This window comes from Microcaecilia unicolor, chromosome 2 (genome assembly GCF_901765095.1).
Source record: "Microcaecilia unicolor chromosome 2, aMicUni1.1, whole genome shotgun sequence".
Lineage (NCBI taxonomy): Eukaryota > Metazoa > Chordata > Amphibia > Gymnophiona > Siphonopidae > Microcaecilia > Microcaecilia unicolor.
In genome coordinates this window covers 512,628,855-512,652,063 of record NC_044032.1, presented here as the reverse complement: position 1 = coordinate 512,652,063, position 23,209 = coordinate 512,628,855, and the positions used below count along the sequence as shown (strand labels likewise).

General features: G+C 42.1%; 1 protein-coding gene across 1 annotated transcript in view; it reads right to left on the bottom strand.

The window, feature by feature from the left end:
• Positions 1-14,201: 14,201 nt before the first annotated feature.
• Positions 14,202-23,209, bottom strand: part of LAP3 (leucine aminopeptidase 3) — a 73,710-nt gene continuing 64,702 nt past the window's right edge. The window contains exons 12-13 of the mRNA XM_030191223.1: positions 19,268-19,380; positions 14,202-14,475 (exon numbers count right to left, since the gene is read on the bottom strand). Coding sequence (XP_030047083.1) covers positions 14,280-14,475; positions 19,268-19,380 — 309 coding nt within the window. The 3' untranslated portion in view covers positions 14,202-14,279. The remainder of the gene's footprint in view (positions 14,476-19,267; positions 19,381-23,209) is intronic.

The following is a 23,209-nucleotide window of genomic DNA, read 5'->3' as shown; positions in this document are numbered from 1 at the left end:
AAAGAACTCAATACCGTGGTTTAATGAAGATCTGAAAAAATTAAAAACCCAAGTTAGAAGGTTAGAACGAGCATGGAGTAAAAAGAAAGACGAATCCATATTCAACGCTTGGAAACATCTACAAAGAAAATACAAATACACCATCAGACAAACCAAAAGAGCATACTACAAAACTAAAATTGGGCCAAACTATAATGATACACATAAACTCTTCCAACTTGTGAGCAAACTATTAGATATCACACCAATTACCTCTAACAGCACAAACACCCCCTCAGCAAATAATCTTGTGAATTACTTCAAAGAGAAAATTGTTAAGTTACGACTTACGTTACATATCAATTCCACAGAATACTTAAAATTTCTTGACTGTCTAGATCCAATCCCCGGTGAACATCCAGTAGACAGAACCTGGACTAACTTCGACACACTCTTGGTTGATTCCATCTCCTAAGGCCTCAAAAAATTTGCCAAATCCCAATGCAAATTAGATAGCTGCCCTAATAATCTTATAAAATTAGCTCCTCAACAATTCGTATTTGACCTCACGCTTCATTTGAATTATATGCTACAAAATGGACTATTCCCAAAGGATAAAGGAAACATTTTACTCACCCCTATACCCAAGGACTAAAAAAAAAAGCACAAATGATGTAACCAACTATCGCCCAATAGCGTCTATCCCTCTGATAACCAAATTAATGGAAGGTATGGTGACCAAACAACTTACCGAATATTTAGGTAAATTCTCAATTCTTCACGATTCCCAATCAGGATTTCAGGATAACCACAGCACCGAAACAGTATTAACTACTCTACTACTACTAATACTTGACATTTCTAAAGTGCTACTAGGGTTACGCAGCGCTGTACAATTTAACATGGAAGGACAGTCCCTGCTCAAGGAGCTTACAATCTAAAAGACAGGTGTACAATCTAAAAACAAGTACTCTGCTTAATAAATTCAAACGAGCGTGGATAGGACGTTGAAATCTTCCGCTCAATGTGCTGTGCCAGCTAAGAAGGCGAACAGAATGTTGAGTATTATTAGAAAAGGGATGGAAAACAAGCATGAGGATGTTATAATGCTGTTATATCGCTCCATGGTGAGACTGCACCTTGAGTATTGTGTTCATTTCTGGTCGCCTCATCTCAAAAAAGATATAAAGGAATTGGAGAAGGTGCAGAGAAGGGCAACAAAAATGATAAAAGGGATGGGACGGCTACCTTATGAGGAGAGGTTAAGAAGGCTAGGACTCTTTAGCCTGGAGAAAAGGTGGCTGAGGGGTGATATGATAGAGGTCTACAAAATCAGGGCCGGTCTTAGGCCGAGGCGGCTGCATAGGGCCCCGCGCTTAGGGGGGCCCCGCGCGGCGCGCCTCAGTCAGCCTTGACCTAGCTCCAACCGGGGATCGCCACCGCCGCTCGTCCAAACTGCCCGCCCTCTTCTCTCCCCCACGATCGATCACCGATCCCTTTCCTTTTTCGCTTTTAAATTTACCTCCAGTCCGGCAGCGTCAGTGAAAGCGCTCCCAGCCAGTAAAAGCGCTTCTCTTCGCTGTGTCCCGCCTTCTTCTGACGTCATTATGTCAGAAGAAGGCGGGACACAGCGAAGAGAAGCGCTTTTACTGGCTGGGAGCGCTTTCACTGACGCTGCCGGACTGGAGGTAAATTTAAAAGCGAAAAAGGAAAGGGATCGGTGATCGATCGAGGGGGAGAGAAGAGGGCGGGCAGGGGAAAGAGAGACATGGATGGGATGGCAGGGCTCAGGGAGAGAGGGGAATTGCTGGATACATGGGTGAATGGAGGGGGGCAGGGGAGAGAGGAACAGATGGGAGGGCAGGGCCCAGGGAGAGGAGAAATTGCTGGAAATGGAGGGGAGGGGAGAGAGGAGAATTGCTGGATGTGGATGGAGGAGGGAAGGGCAGAGAGGGCCAAGGATGGACTTGGATGGGATGGCAGGGCCCAGGGAGAGAGGGGAATTGCTGGATACATGGGTGAATGGAGGGGGGCAGGGGAGAGAGGAACAGATGGGAGGGCAGGGCCCAGGGAGAAGAGAAATTGCTGGAAATGGAGGGGAGGGGAGAGAGGAGAATTGCTGGATGTGGATGGAGGAGGGAAGGGCAGAGAGGGCCAAGGATGGACTTGGATGGGATGGCAGGGCCCAGAGAGAGGAGAAATTGCTGGAAATGGAGGGGAGGGGAGAGAGGAGAATTGCTGGATGTGGATGGAGGAGGGAAGGGTACAGAGGGCCAAGGATGGACTTGGATGGGATGGCAGGGCCCAGGGAGAAGAGAAATTGCTGGAAATGAAGGGGAGGGGAGAGAGGAGAATTGCTGGATGTGGATGGAGGAGGGAAGGGTACAGAGGGCCAAGGATGGACTTGGATGGGATGGCAGGGCCCAGGGAGAGGAGAAATTGCTGGAAATGGAGTGGAGGGGAGAGAGGAGAAATGCTGGATGTGTATGGAGGGCAAATTGTTGAATTTAAGGGCTGGATCGGAACACTTTGAAGGCAGATGCTGAAACTGGAGAAAGGATAGGGACAGGGGGCTACAGATGGTAGACAGAACACAAGGACACAGGAGGATGGTGGACACGGTGAGAGAAAAAATATCAAACGGAAAGAAGACACTGCATAAAACAGAAGACACTGGGACCAAAGCGAATAGAAAAACTAAATGATCAGACAACAAAGGTAGAAAAAAAGTATTTTATTCAGAATTTATTAATTGGAATATGTCAGCTTTTAGAAATGTGCATCTGTGATATTTTGCATGTAAGTTTCAATTTTTCTAGTATTGCTGCAGGCTGAGTCTGACTTCTTGAGGTAACTTTCCATTCAGTATTTTGCCTTCATATTTGTTGTCATGTGTTTTTCATGTGTGATCAAGGTACAGTATCCTGCTAGCGTGTAGTATTTGCAGCCCTTTTTTTTTCACAAGGTAGTGTATTGGTGTTATAGAGCCTGGTGTAATTACAGTTCTGCCTTTCCATGCATAAGGTTGTAGCTCGTCCTGTCCTTGGAATTAGTGCTGTTATGGTTTGGTAAGGTTCTGACTGTGTTTTTGCACACGTTTGTGTATAGTGTTTTGCAGTGGAGAGATTGTGTGTCCGCACCTCTGACCCCCCGGCGTTATGAGAATTTGAACTACTAATTGTGGACTTGAACTGAATAATTTCTTGGGAGGGGGGGTTTCATGATAGCATTGTGCTTATTATTTCAATCAGTTTTTCTGTACAAGTTTAGCTTCATTTGTCTTTATTTGAAATTTCATAAATAGAAAATTTTCTAAAAATTGAATAATCTTATCAATGGGTGGGGCGGGGGTGGAGCTAGGATAGGGGTGGGGCTAGGATGGGGCCCCACCAAATTGGTCTGCATAGGGCCCCGCACTTGCTAAGACCGGCCCTGTACAAAATAATGAGTGGGGTAGAGTGGACAGATGTGAAGCGTTTGTTTACGCTTTCTAACAATAATAGAACTAGGGGACACAAGATGAAATTAGAATGTAGTAGGTTTAAAACAAATTGGAGAAAATTTTTCTTTACTCAGCGCGTGGTTAGGCTCTGGAACTCATTGCCGGAGAAGGTAGTGACGGCAGCTGGCCTTGCTGAGTTTAAAGGGGGTTTGGACAGATTCCTGAAAGAAAAGTCCATTGATCGTTATTAAATTTTGGGGTTTTTTGCCAGGTTCTTGGGGCCTGGATTGGCCGCTGTCGGAGAGGGAGTGCTGGGCTTGATGGACCTTTGGTCTTTTCCCAGCATGGCAGTGCTTATGTACTTATGTAATTACAACTGGCAACAACATACTCCTTCTACAATTTGACATATCCAGTGCATTCGACATGGTAAACCATAATATACTGTTAAACATTCTGGAATACTTCAGAGTTGGAGGCAACGTTCTCAATTGGTTTAAAGGCTTTCTAACTACAAGATCATACCAAGTGAAATCTAACTCGAATACGTCAGCTTTATGGATACCGGAATGCGGAGTTCCCCATGGATCTCCACTCTCCCCAACCCTCTTCAACCTAATGATGACACCCCTGGCCAAGATGCTATCCAGTCAAGGCTTTAATCCATATATATATGCAGATGATGTCACGATCTACATCCCATTCAAATATAATCTAAAGGAAATTATAGACGACATCAATCGCAGCTTTCAAATTATGCATTCATGGGCGGATGCTTTTCAATTAAAACTCAACGCTGAAAAAACACAATCCAGCTTATTTTCTAAAGAGAAAGATGCCCATATTTCAACCCAAATTGGGAGATGGGCGCCTTTCTCTCATGGGCGCCCAAATCAGTATAATCGAAAGCTGATTTTGGGCGCCTCCAACTGCAGTCTGTCACGGCAACGGACAAAGTTGACGGGGGGGTGTTGGAGGCATGGTGAAAGCGGGACTGGGGCATGTTTATTGGCCGAGGAGAGATGGGCGCGCTCGGCCGATAATGGAAAAAAGAATGGCACCAGAAGCGAGAATTTGGGTCACTTTTTTTGGACCCTTTTTTTCATGAACAAGTCCCCAAAAAGTGCCCCAACTGTCCAGATGACCACCGGATGGAATCGGGGATGTCACTAACCCCCTCCCACCAAAAAAAAAAAAAGAACTTTAAAACTTTTTTTTTCAGCCTGTATGCCAGCCTCAAATGTCATATCCTGCTCCATCACAGCAGTATGCAGGTCCCTGGAGCAGTTGTTAGTGGGTGCAGTGGACTTCAGGCAGGTGGACCAGGCCCATCCCCCCTACCTGTTACACTTGTGCTGCTAAATGGGAGCACTCCAAACCACCCCCAAAACCCACTGTACCCACATCTAGGTGCCCCCCTTCAGCCATAAGTGCTATAGTAATGGTGTAGAGTTGTGGGCAGTGGGTTGGGGGGGGGGGGATTTGGGGGGCTCAGCACCCAAGGTAAGGGAGCTATGGACTTGGGAGGTATTAAACATTTTTTTTTGTTACAAGTGCCCCCCAGGGTGCCCGGTTGGTGTCCTGGCATGTGAGGGGGACCAGTGCACTACAAATCCTGGCCCCTCCCACAACCAAATGCCTTGGATTTGTTAGTTTTTGAGCTGGGCGCCTTCGGTTTCCATTATCACTAAAAGCCGATACCACCCAGCTCAAATCCGCCCAAATGCGATGCATTTGCCCGGCACAAACCATATTATCGAAACAAAAGATGGACGCCTATCTTTTTCGAAAATAGGGTCTGGCCCGCCCCTTCGCGGACCCGTCCTTGGAAATAAACGCCCATGGAGATGGGTGTTTGCATTCCATTATGCCCCTCCACATCTTATACTTACATCACAATATAACACAAGTAAATTCTCCTCCATTACCACACCAAATTTTTCCCTTCCTATCTCAGACACCCTGAAGATTCTTGGAGTTACCATTGATCGAAATCTCACACTTGAAAGCCATGTGAAGAATACAACTAAGAAGATGTTTCAGTCAATGTGGAAACTCAAGAGATTAAAACCTTTCTTCACAATAGGTATCTTTCGCAACCTGGTACAATCGACGGTCCACTTCCCTAACTGCAAAGGTCTAAAATACAAACTAATGCACGCATCAAAGTTTACCTACTTGAGCACACAGTTATGGAACGCATTACCGCGCAACTTAAAAAAGATCTATGAACTAACGAACTTCCACAAACTACTGAAGACCTATCTCTTCAACAAGGCATACCACAAAGATCTACCAATGTGAATATACGCAACTCCGCCACATGTATTCAGAACTGTCTTACAATATCTGCTCGTTATACTACTATCATGTTTTATCTTTATCATGTTGCCCAAAATCCTTCTGTAACACTAAATGTCTATTTTCTAATATATTTCCACCATTCATGATGTATTGTAAGCCACATTGAGCCTGCAAAGAGGTGGGAAAATATGGGATACAAATGCAATAAATAAATAAATAAGTCATCTAGACTATTGCAATGCGCTTTATGCTGGTTGTAAAGAGCATATCATCAAGAAACTTCAGACAGCTCAGAACACCGCAGCTAAACTAATATTTGGAAAGACAAAATACGAAAGTGCTAAGCCCCCAAGAGAGAGGCTGCATTGGCTTCCAGTTAAAGAACGTACTGTAATCAAAGTGTGCACTCTGGTTCATAAGGTTATAAGGCCTACATGTCAGACCTTATTGATCTCCCACCCAGAAACGCTAAAAGATCAGCACACACATTCCTGGGACTTCACTTCCCTAGCTGTAAAGGTCTAAAATACAAGCTAGTACATGCGTCTAGCTTTTCCTGCATTGGCATGCAGATGTGGAATTCATTGCCACTTGATTTGAAGGCTATTCATGACCTAATCAACTTTTGAAAATCATTAAAGACTTACCTTTTCAACAAGACTTACCATAATAATCAATAATAGGATTTTTAACACACCGCTAGTCACTTGATATTCTGACTGTTTTCTTGTTTACTGAATTGATTATATCCACTATGTCTACACTTGTTCTGTATGTAATTAATTGTATATCTACTCTTGAATGACGCTTGACATGATGTAATATTGTAAGCCACATTGAGCCTGCAAATAGGTGGGAAAATGTGGGATACAAATGCAACAAATAAATAAATAAATGCTATTTGGTAAATACCCACCTAATGAACATGATGCGTCTTTATAACATATATTTAAACACTGTGGCTGGAGACACTGGGTCACAAATTTTTAACATTTCATAGGTATCCAGCTAATTTATTTGTGGGTTTTATTTTGGGGTAGAAAGTAAGCTTGCATTTTGCTTTTAGAGAATGCACTTTTATTTCTCCTGTGCTGTACTGCACTGCTTATAGAGAATGTGATTTCTTTCCTTTTCTAATTTTTGGTCCTTTTCTCTGTAATTAGTGAGGGTTTGTCTGTGTTCTGTGAGTGACTGAATTAAGATATTTAAAAATGTTTGTTTCCAAAGTTTCCATAAGTGTGAATGTGGTTTGTGTTGATGCAGAACAGACTGTTTACTTAGAAAGCCGTCATAAAGTTCATGCTAAAGCATTATATAGGAGTATACAAAGCAGTACTCACACCTATATGCCTAGTGCCCCCCCATTAACTCTGAGCCCCCATAAAATGTCAAGTCTAGCTAAGCCCCTTCGTTCTACATGTGGATTACAGACAGGGTGAGACAGGAAAATTTAAAGATCTTGTGAACCTTTTATAGGCTGGATGACAAGTAACCTGGTGAAAAGACTCTGTAGCGAGACAGAGTGACATTAGGCAGTGAAAAGTTCCAGTGAGGGTTTGGACAAGGTGAGATTTTCATAGTCAAAAGGCTCTGTAATAATTCTTGATTTTCTTTCTTACCTAGTGACAGTGATTTCATAGTAATGATAATTCTGGCTTGATTCTCTGATATGTACTTATAGGCATGTTAGGGGGGATTAAATCACAATCATTGTATCCAGTGTTTGAGATGCTAAGAAGAGACTGATAGATCTTCCAACTTTGTTTTGACAGTGGTACTAAATGAAACAGTACTTCATTTAATACATCACACATCTTCTGCTTGCCCCGATAACTCAACTTAATATACTGTTCCTCTAAACATATTATTTTTAATTTTCCTGGTCAGTATATATCTTGGTGAAAGTGTTGGCTAGAACTGATATCAGACTAACTCTAAATCTTCTAAGAACCTGCTCGCTGAATATATTTTGATTCTAAAACTACCACTCTGTTAAAAGTGGTACCCTTTCTTTTCAAACTGGAGGCCTCTCTTTTCTGCCTCTCTCTTCTTCATAAAAGAGAGCATTTCTAAAACCAAGGTTCACATATAGTTCAAGAGATAAATAAATAGAGACTTAGGCCCCTGTACCAATTACAGTGTTCTCAGAAACCTCAAACATAGATGCATTTGATTTTAAAGAACTGAAAGTAGAGAGGTGTGGTAGCCGTGTTAGTCCACTTTTAAAGGTAATCAATAGAAATAAAACAAAATAAAACATGGAAAAGAAAATAAGATGATACCTTTTTTATTGGACATAATACATTTCTTGATTAGCTTTCGAAGGTTGTCCTTCTTCGTCGGATCGGAAATAAGCAAATGTTGGTAGATGACAGTATATATAAGTGAAACATCAAAGCATTTCAGTGACAGTCTAACAGGATGGGGGTGCATAGGTGAGAGACCGGGAGATATGCATGGGAACCAGTGGCATAGCCACAGGTGGGCCTGCGTGGGGGACCCATCCATTTATGGCTCAGGCCCACCCATCAGTAGCACATGTTTAGCAGTAGATGGTGGGGATCCCAAGCTCCGCCAGCTGAAGACTTTCACCTGATGATAACGAAAACGCTACTCTTCATGATACTGGCACCTGCACATGCTCAGTTTTCAGCGTAAGACTGCTGCAGACTGCCAAGGTAGAAAGAAGTGTTTTCTCACCAGCTGAGATATTTTTTTCGGGGGGGGGGGGGGGGGGGGGGAGAACACTTGGTGCCCACCCACTTCTTGCCCAGGCCCACCCAAAATCTGTTGTCTGGCTACGCCCCTGATGGGAACATCAAAGCATTTCAGTGACAGTATAACAGGATGGGGGTGGATAGGTGAGATATGCATGGAGACAGGAGGGTGACAAACAGAGCAGTACAACTTTATGGTTTATAATGAGCTAGAAAACCCAGATCTTTGTTAAGTCCTATCTGGTGGGTGTCAAAATATTTAATCATTCTGACTTCAAAGGTCTTACGTTCCTGTATTGTTTTAAAGTTGCCTTTCATGATTTCCGACAGCCACCCAACTTAAAACACAAGCTAATCAGAAGTAAGCTCCCAACACAGACTCAAAAAGAAGAGAATGGCACACATCCTTGCAATATATCCAGCTGCAAGCTATGCCAAAACATTTCACAGGACCCCACAGTCATTCACAAAGGAAAAATATTCAACATAAAGAAATCCTTTACATGCTCATCTTCCAATGTGGTATACACCATTCAGTGTAAAAAATGTGACGAAGGATGCTATATATATATATTTTTTTTGTTACATTTGTACCCCGCGCTTTCCCACTCATAGCAGGTTCAATGCGGCTTACATATTGTATACAGGTACTTATTTGTACCTGGGGCAATGGGGGGTTAAGTGACTTGCCCAGAGTCACAAGGAGCTGCCTGTGCCTGCAGTGGGAATCAAACCCAGTTCCCCAGGACCAAAGTCCACCACTCTAACCACCAGGCCACTCCTCCAGATGCTAGCCAGATTTAAAGACAAGATTTAATTTACATAGACATCACGTGAAAAATGCCAGTGCCAGCCAGAATGCCACGCCTGTGGGGCAGCACTTTACAAAACCAGAACACTGTACCAGTGATTTCATAGTAATGATAATTCTGCATTATGCACCTTCCAGAAACTGTACTTGAAGGGATCCAAGATATTGGCCTTCCCCAGAAAATCTTCCAACTAGGACAACATAACATAAGAATATTTATATACTGTTTTAGCCAGTAGTTCAGAACGGTTTACAAAATTAGAGGAAAGAACATTACTCTTGAATTACATTTAAAAAACTGGGCTAAGTAAATCAATTAAAACGAAACATAAAACATGAAATTTTCAAGATTTTTTTTAAGCCAAAAAACTTAATTAACTTCTGAAAACATAAATAGTTTTGTTCAAGTCTAATATCTGAAAGGAGAGATTCAATATGGGTACAACAGCAAAACTGAACTGTTTCTTACAAGAAGACTGTAGTCTCAAAGATTTAGGTGCCGGGATCTATAATTGATTTACTTGAATTGTTCGATTAGAACTTGTTTTCAGATGTAATAAACTAGTTAGGTACAAAGGATTATGGTCATATAAGACTTTAAATACATAGTAAATGACAGCAGATAAAGACCTGAATGCTCCATCCAGTCTGCCCTACAGTCACACTCATTATCAAGTCATGATCATACCAACAATGAATGCAATATAAAATACTTAATCACTGTCTCTCTATGGCATTTCTGGGACATAGACCATAGAAGTCTGCCCAGCCCTGTCCTTAAGTTCCAACTACTGAAATTGCCGTTGAAGCCTACTCTAGCCGAACCAAATCCATCTTGTCATTTGCAGGACAGAGACCGTAAAACTCTCCCCAGCCCTGTCCTCACTTTCCAAATTACTGGGACTTCCATCAATGCCCCCTCCAGCCAATCCTAAACCGGTTTGCCATATACAGGACCCAGACTGTAGAAGCTTGCCCAGCACCAGCCTCAGCCTCAGTTCTTCACAGTCAGAATAATCAACTAAGCACCATGGGACATGCAAACACATATACAACCATTTAAGTTTTGTTCTTTTATTCCATTCATTTTAAAATTAGAGTTCCTTTGTGTTCATTCCAATCCATTTTGAATTCCATCACAGTTTTTGTCTCCACCACCTCCCTCAGGAGGGTATTCCAAGCATCAACCACCATGAAAAAGAATTTCCCGACGTCACTCCTAAGTCTACCACCCCACAACCTCAAGTCATGTCCTCTAGTTTTACCATTTTCCCTTCTCTGGAAAATATCTGTCTCTATATTAATGTCTTTCAAGCATTTAAATGTCTGTATTGTATCTCCCCTGTCCCTCTTCTCCTCTAGGGTATACATGTTCAAGTCTTCCATTCTCAGATGTCTTTTGTGTAAGCCCCATACCATTTTTGTCGCTTTCCTCTGGACTGCTTCAAGTCTTTTTATATCCTTAGCAAGATACAGCCTCCAAAACTGAACGGAACACTCCAAATGGGGCCTCACCAATGATTTGTACAGGGGCATTAATACCTTCTTTCTTCTGCTGGTTACATCTCTCTATATACAGCCTAGCATTCTTCAAGCTACAGCCACTGCCTTGTCACACAATTTTGTTGCCTTCAGATCCTCAGACATTATCACCCTAAGGTCCTTGTCTGTCCATATCAGACTCTCACCTCCTAGCACATACGGCTCCCTTAGATTTCTCCTCCCTAAGTGCATCACTATGCACATCTTTGCATTGAATTTTAATTGCCAAGCATTAGAACATTCTTCTTTTTTTATGTTTTCCATTTCCTCCTCCCTCCGGGGTGTCTACTGTGTTACAAATCTTGGTATCATGTGCAAAAAAGGCAAATCTTACCTTCTAACCCTTTGGCAATGTCGCTCACAAACATATTGAACAGAAATGGCTCCAGCACTGATCCTTTAGGCACTCTATTTCACCTTTCCTTCCTCTGAGTGAATTCCATTAACCACCATCCTCTGGCGTCTATCTGCCAGCCAGAAAATGTTAAATTTAATTCTTGCAGCCACTGATAACCAGTGTAAGGATCTCAGAAGGGGTGTGACACTATCAAATCTGGATAAAATACTAAAGCACTTTTGCAGCCATGTTTTGTAAGAGTTGTATTCTAGATAAACAATTCTTTGAAAGGCTAGATACAATGAATTGCAGTAAGCTCTAGAGGCTGACAAACTTCTTTTTCCACTTTCAGATGAAATCAAAACTGCCACCAAAACTGTCTGAAAGCTTACAGCCGAAACTGAAACTGCAGCTGAAACTTATCACTTGGTTTGGGCCGATGCCGAAACCAAAAGCTCAAGTTTGGTTGTCTGAATGTGAACCAGTGAGAGCTGTTAGGGATTGTCAGAGCTTGCACTTGCTAAACCCACAGTATTTATGCCAAAATATAATTTAAATAATGAAAGTCCATATTTTACCTCCTGTGAGACCCCACGCAAGGATTGGGGAGTGGGCCAGTTAAATAACACAGCCAGACGAGATGGAACCAAATCAAGTATTTATTAAAAGGAAACCTCGAGCCTGTTCCTTTCACATGGCCCAAGACAGAGTTGAAAATGTCTGGAATTCAGTATGCTCAGTCTTAGAGGGCTTCTGGCGATAGACCAAACACAGTCTGCGACTGCTGGGGTTGCCACGCCCCAAACACAGCCAAATAAGTTCTCCGCCGAGGTCCAGGTCTAGGGAATCCCAGTTCTTTCCATCTTTGTCCACAAACTTTCTCAGCAGCATGTTTCAGAGTTTTATTGAAATGCTCCAACTGGTCATCTGTCTGTGGATTGATTTATTTATGACATTTATATCCCACATTATCCAAAAGGAGTTCAATGTGCCTTACAATAAACAGGATGATACACCGATGTCCGTAGGGTTTTCACTTTCAGCAAGGCACACACTTCATAATTCTGGACATAAAGGTAGTGCCTTGATCTGTCAATATTTCTGCCGGAATCCCCATCCAGGAGAAGACTTCCCACAGCGCACTAGCCACTGTGGTGATTTTCATGTTACATAATGCAATGGCCTCTGGATAGTGAGTGGCATAATTTAAAATTACCAGAATGTACTTATGGCTGCAGGTCCCACAAAGTCCAAATGGAGTATCAACAAGAGACATGTGAGAGAGGAAGGTGAGACCCTCACAGGACTACTGAACTGGCAGGTTGGGCAGGTCTGGCAGAAGAGCTGTACTTACTTAAATACCCCTGGCCAGATGAACTGGCTAAAATCCATTCCTGGGTCTTCTCCTCCCCTAGGTGACCACTGTGAGCTAGTTGCATGACTTGCCTTCGGTAGAGCTGGGGTACCAATAACTGCCCTACCTCTTCCCCCTCCAGGGTTCTCTTGACCACCTTATACAGCAAGTAATTCTTTATCACAAAATAAGGAGAGGTGAAGCTTAGAGGGGTCCTGGGTCCCCACAAGATTCCCATCCACTGTTAACAACTCTAGCTCGGGCCACCCTAAGGGACTCATCTTTTGCAGCGCTATTTTGAAATTCCCCATAGAATCTGACCTCTCCAAATTCTTCTGGCAATATAGAAGAAAGAACTCTCCAGGAGAGTTTGTCCTGTGTTAAGGACCAAACCATTCTAAAAGGTTCTTTTGGTCTATTTAGAGCATTTTGTTCCAGTAATATTGCTCTCTAGCTTGGTTAACCATTAGTTTATATCCCAATTTATTTTTCAATACCTTTTTCAAAGTCTCTCAGTTGAAACAGATCATGCAAAAGTATAAGAACCAAGATTATAAAAAAATGGTTTTCTTTGATTTCAAGGTCAGTCAATTCTTGATCAGATCCCTGGATGAATTAGTTCCAAGTAAGCTAAATAGATCCTCCTCTTATTCATTGTAAGAACCTATTTAGAATTCTGTTTTCAGATATATTTCAGGTAATTACTGTACCAAGATGTGCTAGTCCTCCTCGCCTGTGGTAGAAAGATAAGCAACATGACAAAGATGGCTTTCTGATGCATGTGTGACAACCTGTCAGGCATATTACAGGTACTGCTCCTCTTGGACCAGAAGTAGGAACAGCAGTGATCCAAAGACCGGAAGGTCAACAGCAAAGATGACAGCCCTACCCAAATTTCTTTAAAGATCAGAAACCATTCAGTGTGATAAATTTACAATAATATAAAATAAGGAAAAACAGGAGGTGGGGGGAATCTTTTTCACATCAGTACACAACACTGGGGGAGAAAAGCTAAGGTCCTTTAGCATAACTAAGGGGCCCTTTTACTAAGTGGTGGTAGGGTTACTGTGCAGGTAGCACGTGGCAAAACAGAACCACCGCCAGGCGCGCCCAGTAGTTTTGGTTTTGCCCATGCTGTTTCCCGCACCAGAAAATAATTTTGTATTTTATAGCATGGGGGGTGCGGGGACAGTAGGAGGTGTGCCCGGCTCTAATCGGGCAGCACAATGCGCTGCCCGATAACCGCTGGGTTAGCGCGTGAGCCTTTATTGGCTACTAAACAGGAGGTGGTAAGGGCTCAGGGAATAAATGGCTGCTTGACAATTTTTTTTTTTTAATTAGTGCACGGCCATTAATGTCCTTCCAACAGGCGTTTTATGGCTGTGGTAGTAAATAGCCTCAGCGCACAGCAATTCCACACGCCCATGCTATCACAGGCCATTTCCTACTGCAGCTTAGTAAAAGGGCCCTTTAGTATTTTGGGGTGGTAGTAATTTGCCTTTTTAAACAAAGCACTTAATTGAAGTACAAAGTCTTCTCATGGAAGGCATCTTAAACTATTTTTAATCACAAGCTTCTTTCTAAGATTACTGAAAATAAGTCATTTCAAACTGTGGTTATTATGAGTGTTAAAACATGAATACTTGCGAGTGGAAAATATTGTATTGGGCATTGCTTTTTTTTACACAGTCATTGTTAATTGCACATTATTATTGCATTTTAGGAAACTTTTTTTTTTTTTTTTAAATGACTACCTTTTCATATAATTCTAAAGGATTGCAAAAAACAGCTTGCTAAACACTTTGTTTGTCCCAACTCAGACGAGTAGCAAATTCCACTAAAGTCCTTGTGGGTCGTCCTGACATGCCTTTTCGAAGATAGGAAACTTCGTCCTTATTTGACATCACCCCAGCTATGTCTAAGTGAGCCCACAGAGGCACCGTAACAAACTCTTTTAGGAATGCAGCCGCTGTGCATGCTCCTCCAGACCTGCAAAAAAAACAAAACAAAAGAATATATGTTTGTGCTTAATCACTGGATTTACCTGGTTAGAACATTTACAGAAAATAATACTTCTTTCACAATTAAATAACAGATAGTGGTGTTGTGGCAGATGATGAGCTGAAAGAATATTTTTGAGAGGGCAATGTGCAGAAAACATATGGCGCAGGTCATACCTGTTTGAATTTGCAGTGCAGCAAATCTTATTGTAGGGATTCACATTTGTTTGCATACTTTATTTGGGTCATTAGCATAACAAATATAGTACACTCAAAAACAATTTTATGCACATTAACCTACAAATGAACATTTATATCAACTGGTGCATGTTAAAAAGTTCTAATAAGTGTTTAAAATGTTTTTTAAGAATTAATGACTGAAACAAAAAGGAAAAAAAAATGCCCAAAAATTGAGAGCAAGTCCAAAAAATCTATAAATGAACCAAAAACGTTTTGCCTGTGCATATCCTTATCTTTATGACTATATAATTCATGCTTATTTCATACAGATATTCATACAGTAGCAATGTTTTTTTTTAGCTTTCTAGTTCTTCTTGACTTTTAAGCATGCTAGCATAACTGTCATGGAGAGACCATGATTACTACATAGTTACAACAGAATAACCACATTAGACTTTCAAGAAGGCTGGGGGAACCTACATGGAGTCCCCCTAGTTAGAATCAAACAACAATCAGTATCATTCGAATAGATACAGAGGGTAGTAGTGAGAACAGGGCTAAGAGGTTGGGGGGAGGGGAAGAGAAATACATATATAGCTGGTGATGGTATAAAGTATTGGGAATCTAAGTCCATTTTGGATTGGGATTGCAGTTTTGTAGCTCAAGGTGAGTTGTACTCAAGTACAAGAGGCAGGACCCTCAGAAAGATTACATCTAAGATGCCCATTTACTAAACCATATTAAAGTTTTGAACCTATGGGGCTCTTTTACAGAGGAACGGTAAGCCCAACGCGGGCTTACCGCTCGCTCTTTCGGGACTACTGCCGGCACAATGTGGCCACCAGCGGTAGTCCCGCTCCGAGCGCATGCCATTTCCAGGGGAAAAAGAAAACCCCTGAAAATGGCTTGCGTGGTGATAATCTAGCGGTAATCAGGCATTGCTGCTCGCTGCGCAGTTACCGCCCGGGTTAGCACTGGAGCTCTTATCTCCACCTCAATGGGTGGCGGTAAGGGCTCCCCATCGCATGGCCATGTGTGCCTGAGGTCTTTTTACCCACTATGGTAAAAAGGGCTCTGGCGCATGGGAAACGGTCCCCGCTGCCAACACAGGTCCTTTTTTCCGCAGCTTGGTAAAAGGACACCTTAAAGTGCTCATTTTCGAAACAGAAACACGTCCAAAAAGTGGCACAAAGCAGCAGATGGACTTTTTTTTTTTTTTTTGGTAAAACGTTCAAATCGCTATTTTTGAAACCCATTTTAAAGACGTTTTTCTATGCTGTTCATATATAGTGCATTCCCAAAACTTGGACATTTTTCTGTCATAATGGAATAAAGCAAAAACGTCCAGGGCTAAAAGTTAGACATTTTACCCTAGATGTTTCAATCACGACTAAGTTGGGTGCTCTAAATGACAACTGGAGGGATTAAGGAATGACACTCCCTTACTCCCTCAGTGGTCACTGACCCCCTCCCACCCCCAAAGATGTGAAAGAAACAGTACATACCAGCCTCTATGACAGCTTCAGATGTTATGGCTAGTCCTATTAGAGCAGCAAGCAGGTCCATGGAGTAACCTAATGGTTGGTGCAGTGAACTGTAGAGAGGACTCAGGCTTGTATCCCACTCTAACTAGTACAAATGTGGTGGAAAGTGCGAGTCATCCAAAATCCAGCAAAAACCTACCGAACCTACATCTAGGTGACACCTTTAGGCATAAGGATTATTGTAGTGGTGTACAGTTGGGTACAGTAGGTTTCTGGTGGGTTTTGGAGGGCTCACCATAAAATGTAAGGGTGTAATGGTGAGATGTGTAAGTGGGGTCTTTTATATGAAGTCCACTGCAGTGCCCCTGGGGTGCCCCACAGCTCTACTAGCATGTCTATGTGGCCAGTCAACTAAGAATGCTGGTCTCCCATACATCCCAATGGCTTGTTTTTGTGCATTTTTCCTTTGGATGTTTTCTTTTGAAAATAGTAAAAAAATATAGACACAATGAGCACAAAAACATCTAGCCATTTTCAAAACAAGAAGATAATGATTTTCGAACCAGAAAACATTTATGTTTGCCGCTTGATTTTTGGATGTTTTTAGCAAAACGTCCAAAATTAGATTTAGACATCATATTGAAAAACGCCCCTCCACATGTGTTAACCGGAAAAGTTAACCTACTGTAACCACAAAACTTTCACAGTAACTACTAGTGGTGTCCCCAGCATTTTGAGGAATGCAGCCATGCCACTAATGCAGGACAATGATTGCTACTGCATATTAATGGCACAGAAACAAATGTGTGCCATGCTGCAGTAGCTACACCTCTGGAAGTGTAACTAGGGTTAACCCTCCATTGCTCCAGGTACAAAAACTTAGATTGTGAGCTCACTAAGGACATGAAAGTAGCTGTATACAATGTGCACAGCACTGTGTATATCTAGTAGCGCTATAGAAATGATAAGTAGTAGTATTTCCTTGTTAGGTGTTTAATGTGTCAGATACTGGTGCTCAGTTTCAAAGTTTACAAAGTTAACATAGTAACCTATGTAACTTTGTAAGTCTATGTGTGTTGAAAATGAGCCTTCCTGTGTGCTAACAGTTAACACCTGTTAAAGCCTGTTAAAGCCATGGTGTAGTAAATAGGCCTCAAAGTTTCTACCTGAGGCAACAGAAAGTGAAGTGACCTGCCCAAGGTCACAAGAAGCATCAGTGGGAGAAGGGGAATTCAAAACTCTAATTCACTGTTCATCATTCTAACCATTACATTCTATAGTGTTTCTCTCATAATAAACAATGAATAGAAAAACAGCAGAAAAGTAGATGTGGAGGGGCATAATCGAACGCAAACGCCTATTTCCATGGGCGTCTATGTCCGACAACGGGTACGTGAAGAGGAGGGACAGACCGTATTTTCAAAAAAAAAAAAAAAAATGGACGTCTTTTTTGTTTTTTGAAAATAAGGTTTGTACGGACCAAAATGCCATGGATTTGTTCGATTCTGAGCTGGGCGTTTGTTTTTTTTAGCGATAATGGAAAATAAAAACGCCCAGCTCAAAAACGTCCTAATCCGAGCCATTTGGTCGTGGGAGGGGCCACGATTTGTAGTACACTCGCCCCCCCCCCCCCCGACATGCCAGGACACCAACTGGACACCCTAGAGGTCAGTGCGGTGGACTTCAGAAACAGCTCCCACATGCATAGCTCCCTTACCACGGGTGCTTAGCCCCCAACCCCCCTCCCCCAAACCCCACTACCCACAAATGTACAACACTACCATAGCTCTTAGGGGTGAAGGGGCACCTACATGTGGGTACAGTGGGGTTTGGAGGCCTCTCATTTACCAGCACAAGTGTTACAGGTAGGGGGGATGGGCCAGGGTTCGCCTGCCTGAAGTGCACTGCGGTACCCTCTAAAAGTGCTCCATGGACCTGCATACACGCAGGCCTCTAGGACTTGGCACACCAGTTGACACCTGAAGACTAATGTCTCTGAAAACGTCCTTTATTGGAATAAGCACCTTTACTCACAGTTAACTGCAGATCAGAGGTTGTGCCCCACTGGCAAAGAGTCTCCCTGGTACTGAGATTAGCAGTAGGTCAGAGCTGGCAGAATGGTGTACAATGCCCTCTTTCAGCCACATTCAAGGTAAGAACTAGGTTCTGTAACGTGGCTAACACATGAAAGGGATCTAAAACCGGCTTACAAAAATGGCCACTACTACCTCATGGACTACCGGAAACAAAAGAGGGCACACTCTGACCCAGTAAGCAGAGGGAAAAGCACCATGGGAGTAGAGCCTACCAACTACCAACATCGTGAGCATTGAACACAAGTTAGTGGAATCGCGGAGCCCAATACCCTACACCCACCACAATGCATTGCTGATGTGAGTCTGCAGTGCCCTTAACAGAAAAGGTGTCACACTCACCCGAGACCCACATCAGAACCAGGGAAAGGCTGTCAGAGGATAGAACACATTCTGCTGTCATTGAGGTGGGTACGGAATTTGAGGCTGGCATAGAGACTGGCAAAAAAAGTTTGTAAAGTGGGTTTCTTTTGGTGGGAGGGGGTTAGTGACCACTGGGGGAGTCAGGGCAGGTGATCCCCGATTCCCTCCGGTGGTCATCTGGTCAGCTGGGGCACTTTTTTGGGACTTGTTCGTGAAAAAAAAAAAGGGTCCAAAAAAAGTGACCCAAAATCGCGGTAAAAACACCTGTTTTTTTTTTCCAATTATCAGCTAAAGACGCCCATCTCTGCTCGGCCGATAACCATGCCCCAGTCCCGCCTTCACCACGCCTCCGACACGCCCCCATCAACTTTATTCGTTCCCGCGACGGAGTGCAGTTGAAGACGCCCAATATCGGCTTTCGATTATACCGATTTGGGCACCTGCGAGAGAAAGATGTCCATCTCCCGATTTAGGTCGGAATATAGGCGTTTTTCTCTTTCAATTATAAGCAGGATAGTCCACAATTTAACATAAAAAATATTATTATTTGGTAAATACACCAGGATAAACTTATGAATACAGGACTTTTCACTCAAACACATTAGGTAAACAGGTGGAAAATTTATAGCTACATTTGACTGTTTATGTAGTGGATATGTACCTGCTGTATTTTCCAATGTTATTGAGGTCTGCAAGCTGACACTCTGTGACTTGTTTGGAAAAATGCTGAAAAAGAGGCATCCTCCATACACGATCTCCTGTCACAATACTGGCCTAAAACAAAACCATATCATACAAATGAAATAACTAATGGAAAGGTTTTGTCTTAATACCTACAAGGTTTGTATTTGCAGTTCTTAAACTGCAGTTTGTCATCGTTAAGTGAGTACTTCAATACACAGTATGAAATTTGACTCTAGAGACCAGCCTGATGGCTCAGTGACTGTACTGTGTGCTGTCATGTGGAAGGTCCCTAACCTGGGAACTCTTTGGATGGCAGTGTTCACAGCCCCTAGAGGTGAGGAAGACAATCATGAACACCATTAAGGTCGACATCTAGTGACTCATTTAGATCCCATGGTAACAGAGTACTGGAAGGAGAACTGGTTCAGACCTCCCAGCCTCAGACCCACTGATGCAATGACCAGACTAGAAGATAAAGAAAGGGTGGGATGATCTATTAATATTCCATAGAAAGTTGCAAATGAAGCCTCATAGGATCTGAATCCCAGCAGTTTCTGGAAGAAAAGGAGAAAGGAAGAAACAAAAAGTTGTTGTCCAACCCCCTTCCCATCATAAACACATACACACACAAATAATCTGTGCACAGAAGAGTTTCAAAGATTTATTTTGGTGCTGGCTGTAGTAGTGCTTTTCTATATGTGCAAATGACAGTTAATTAAGACTAATTTTGCATCAACTTTGCTTTGTATCTATGTGGAACACTTTCATCCTTAATACAGATGTAAGGCTCAAAATGGAATACAACTTTTTACCTGTCACACTGTATTTATATGTTCTAGTGACTGCCATTACTGCTACTGGGAAAAAGTAAAGCAAGAGGATAGGACTTGAGGGTAAAGGTTATTTATTTATTAGGATTTGTTTACCACTTTTTTTTTCAAGATACCTACAATATAAAAAAACAAAATAAAATTAAGTCAGCTTTTCCAATATGTGTGTGTGTGTTGGGGGGGTTATAATATTTTAAACAGTTCTAATAAATTTCTGAAGAAAGGTTAGTGAAGCTTCTTAAATCTGATTCACAGTAGGATCTAAGGCAGCATGGAGTTTACTAGAAGAAAATTATATTAGATTAATCTTATCAATTTATTCAACATCTTTAAAAAGGCCACTGGGAAATAACTACAAATTTAAGCACCAGAGAGAAAAATTTGTGCAACTATTTTCTAACATTGTTCTTTCTTCCCCTATTTTCTACAAAGAGGGAGATTCTGGATTCCCTGCTCCTGAACTGTCCTGTCTGCTGTTTGAGGTGTTAGAGGTTAGACCTGCCTTGCAGTGTAGGCCCCTACGTCTGTACCTGAGGAAATGGAAGGAGTCATCATCTGCGTTCTTGAGGGAAGTATAAATGTGCTTTCTCTAGTGGCTAAGGATCTTCCTCTTCTTCCTTCTGAGGAGTGTATGTGAAATAAGGACTGGCTACAGAAGCCTAAGGAGGCTCAGCAGTCTACTACTGGAGGAGCAGCCTCCCTGATGGCCAGCTAGGTCATCCAGCCAAGAAAGCAGCTGCCCCTGAGAGAAAAGGCAAAGGAGAAGAAGAAAGCTGAATAAACCATAAGAGATCTGAGTTGGAACGCCAGCAGAGGTAGTTTGGAGAGCAGCCCAGGCATCAAGGACTCAAACAAATGTTCTAAGAAGAATCAAGATGCATCAGTGTTGATTCCCTCAGGAAAGTGAGTGGTACAAAAGAGGTACACCCCAGCTTTACCACCAGAGTCACCCAATATAGTGTTGTGGGAGGAACTGGTCTAACCATGGCATCCAGAACCCATTAGCAATGGGATTTTGATGTTTTTGCTGAAGAGAAAGCAAATAGGTTCGAATCACGTCGAGGTCACAAAAAATGTATAGTTTTGGGTGAGATTTATTCCTCCCAGTGCAGCGAATCTGCCACTGCTCTCTTAGGGATGAAAGAATCCCATCCAAGGCTGCTCCTGGTTTATTTACCTCGTATTATGTAGACTCCTAAATTACCTGAGCTGTGCACTTTACTCTGAATAGTTAAGGCGAAAACAATCACGGGAGAGAAGTAGATATGAGTTATCAATCGGATTATTAGGAAAAAATGGAAAGCAAAAATGAGAACGTTATAATGCCTTTGTATCGCTTCATTGTGTGACCACACCTTGAATACTGTGTGCAATTTTGGTCACCGCATCTCAGAAAAGGTATTGCAGAGTTAGAAAAGGTACAGAGAAGGGCAACGAAAATGATAAAAGGGGATGGGATGACTTCCCTATGAAGAAAAGCTAAATCAGCTAGGGCTGTTCAGCTTGGAGAAGACAGCTGAGGGGAGATATGATAGAGGTCTATAACTTACTGAGTAGAACAGTTAGATGTGACTCGCTTGTTTACTCTTTCCAAAAATACAAGGACTAGGGGGCATGCATTGAAGGTACTAAGTAGTACATTTTAAACAAATCAGAGAAAATATTTCTTCACTCAACATGTAATTAAAGTCTGGAATTTGTTGTCAGAGAATGTAGTAAAAGCAGTTAGCTTAGTAGGGTTTAGAAAAATATTTGGATAGAGGGAGGGAACGTTTTATCACAATCTCTGGGAATGTCCTGTCATACAAAAATATTGGAAAGCGATAACAACATATTTAGAAAGCCTAGTAAAGTCCCGAATTAGTCTTACCCCTATGGGGGTTATATTGGATAAATTTGAGCTATTTGCCCTCCAAAGTGGAGGTACTCAACAGTTAATTCGTAAGGCCTGCATGATGGGGAAGAAATTGATTTTGAATGGATGGTTGGGTGGGGATCCACCAGATTACTGGCACTGGAGAAACAGATTCCATGAGATGCTTCTGCATGAGCGTAGGGCGGTGGGACCCTCCCAGAAGAGAAGAACACGATTTTTGGAGATATGGAGACCCTATATTCAATCCCTTTCTCCGAGTGCGTGTAGTCTAGTTCTAAATGGTATGTAACGCTCTTTTTTTTTTTTTTTTTTTTTTTTAAATCTCAGAGGGACGGGTGGATGGGAAAGTAGGGCGGGTATAGATGATAGGTTCATTAAGTAGATAGTAAAGATAATGCCACTATATCATCTTACACGGCTGTTGGGTTGCCTTTTTGAGTTATGCCATTGGAATTTCTATATGTCAAATGAAACTGTTGCTGTTATGTTTTTTTGATCTAAGTCAGAAGGATCTGATTACAGAATCAGCAGCCCTGAGACATAAGGGCTTTAGCAGGGACTCACATATATGACCACCAGTACTTGGGCAACTCCCTGACAGAGGAGGACATCTTACTGTATTCTTTTAGTCATCAGATCATAGGAGGGTCTAGACAAATTGTATATATTGTACATGTGATGACAGTAATCCATCAATCCTGATGTTTAGATGTTGGGGTAGTGGGGGGGATTTAAGGATTCGCTAAAGGGGGAAGGAATGCATTAAAAATTTGGTGATATGAGTTTTGTGTTACACTTATGTGGACGGTTAGGATTTGTAAAATGATAAACCTGGAACTTGTATTGTATATTTGGATTTATCATCAATAAAAAACGTTAAACATTAGAAAAATATTTGGATAATTTCCTAAAAGAAAAGTCCATAAACTGTTATTAAAATGGCCTTGAGAAAATTCACTGCTTATTTCTAGGATACTGCCAAAACTCCTAGGCCAAACTCTGCTCTCTTTTCATATAGTCAAAACAAATGCAGAATAGCAGAGAATATTCTACGGGATAGCTAGATAAATTAACTACGTGAGGTGGAGTCTCATATAGTTAACACGGCTGTTTTCATTTCACTCCACGGTGAATCTTTGCTCGTGTATGTTTCAATCATTGACTCTTCCCCCACCTTCCTACTCTTTTTCAAATTTCTCATGGACATGCATAT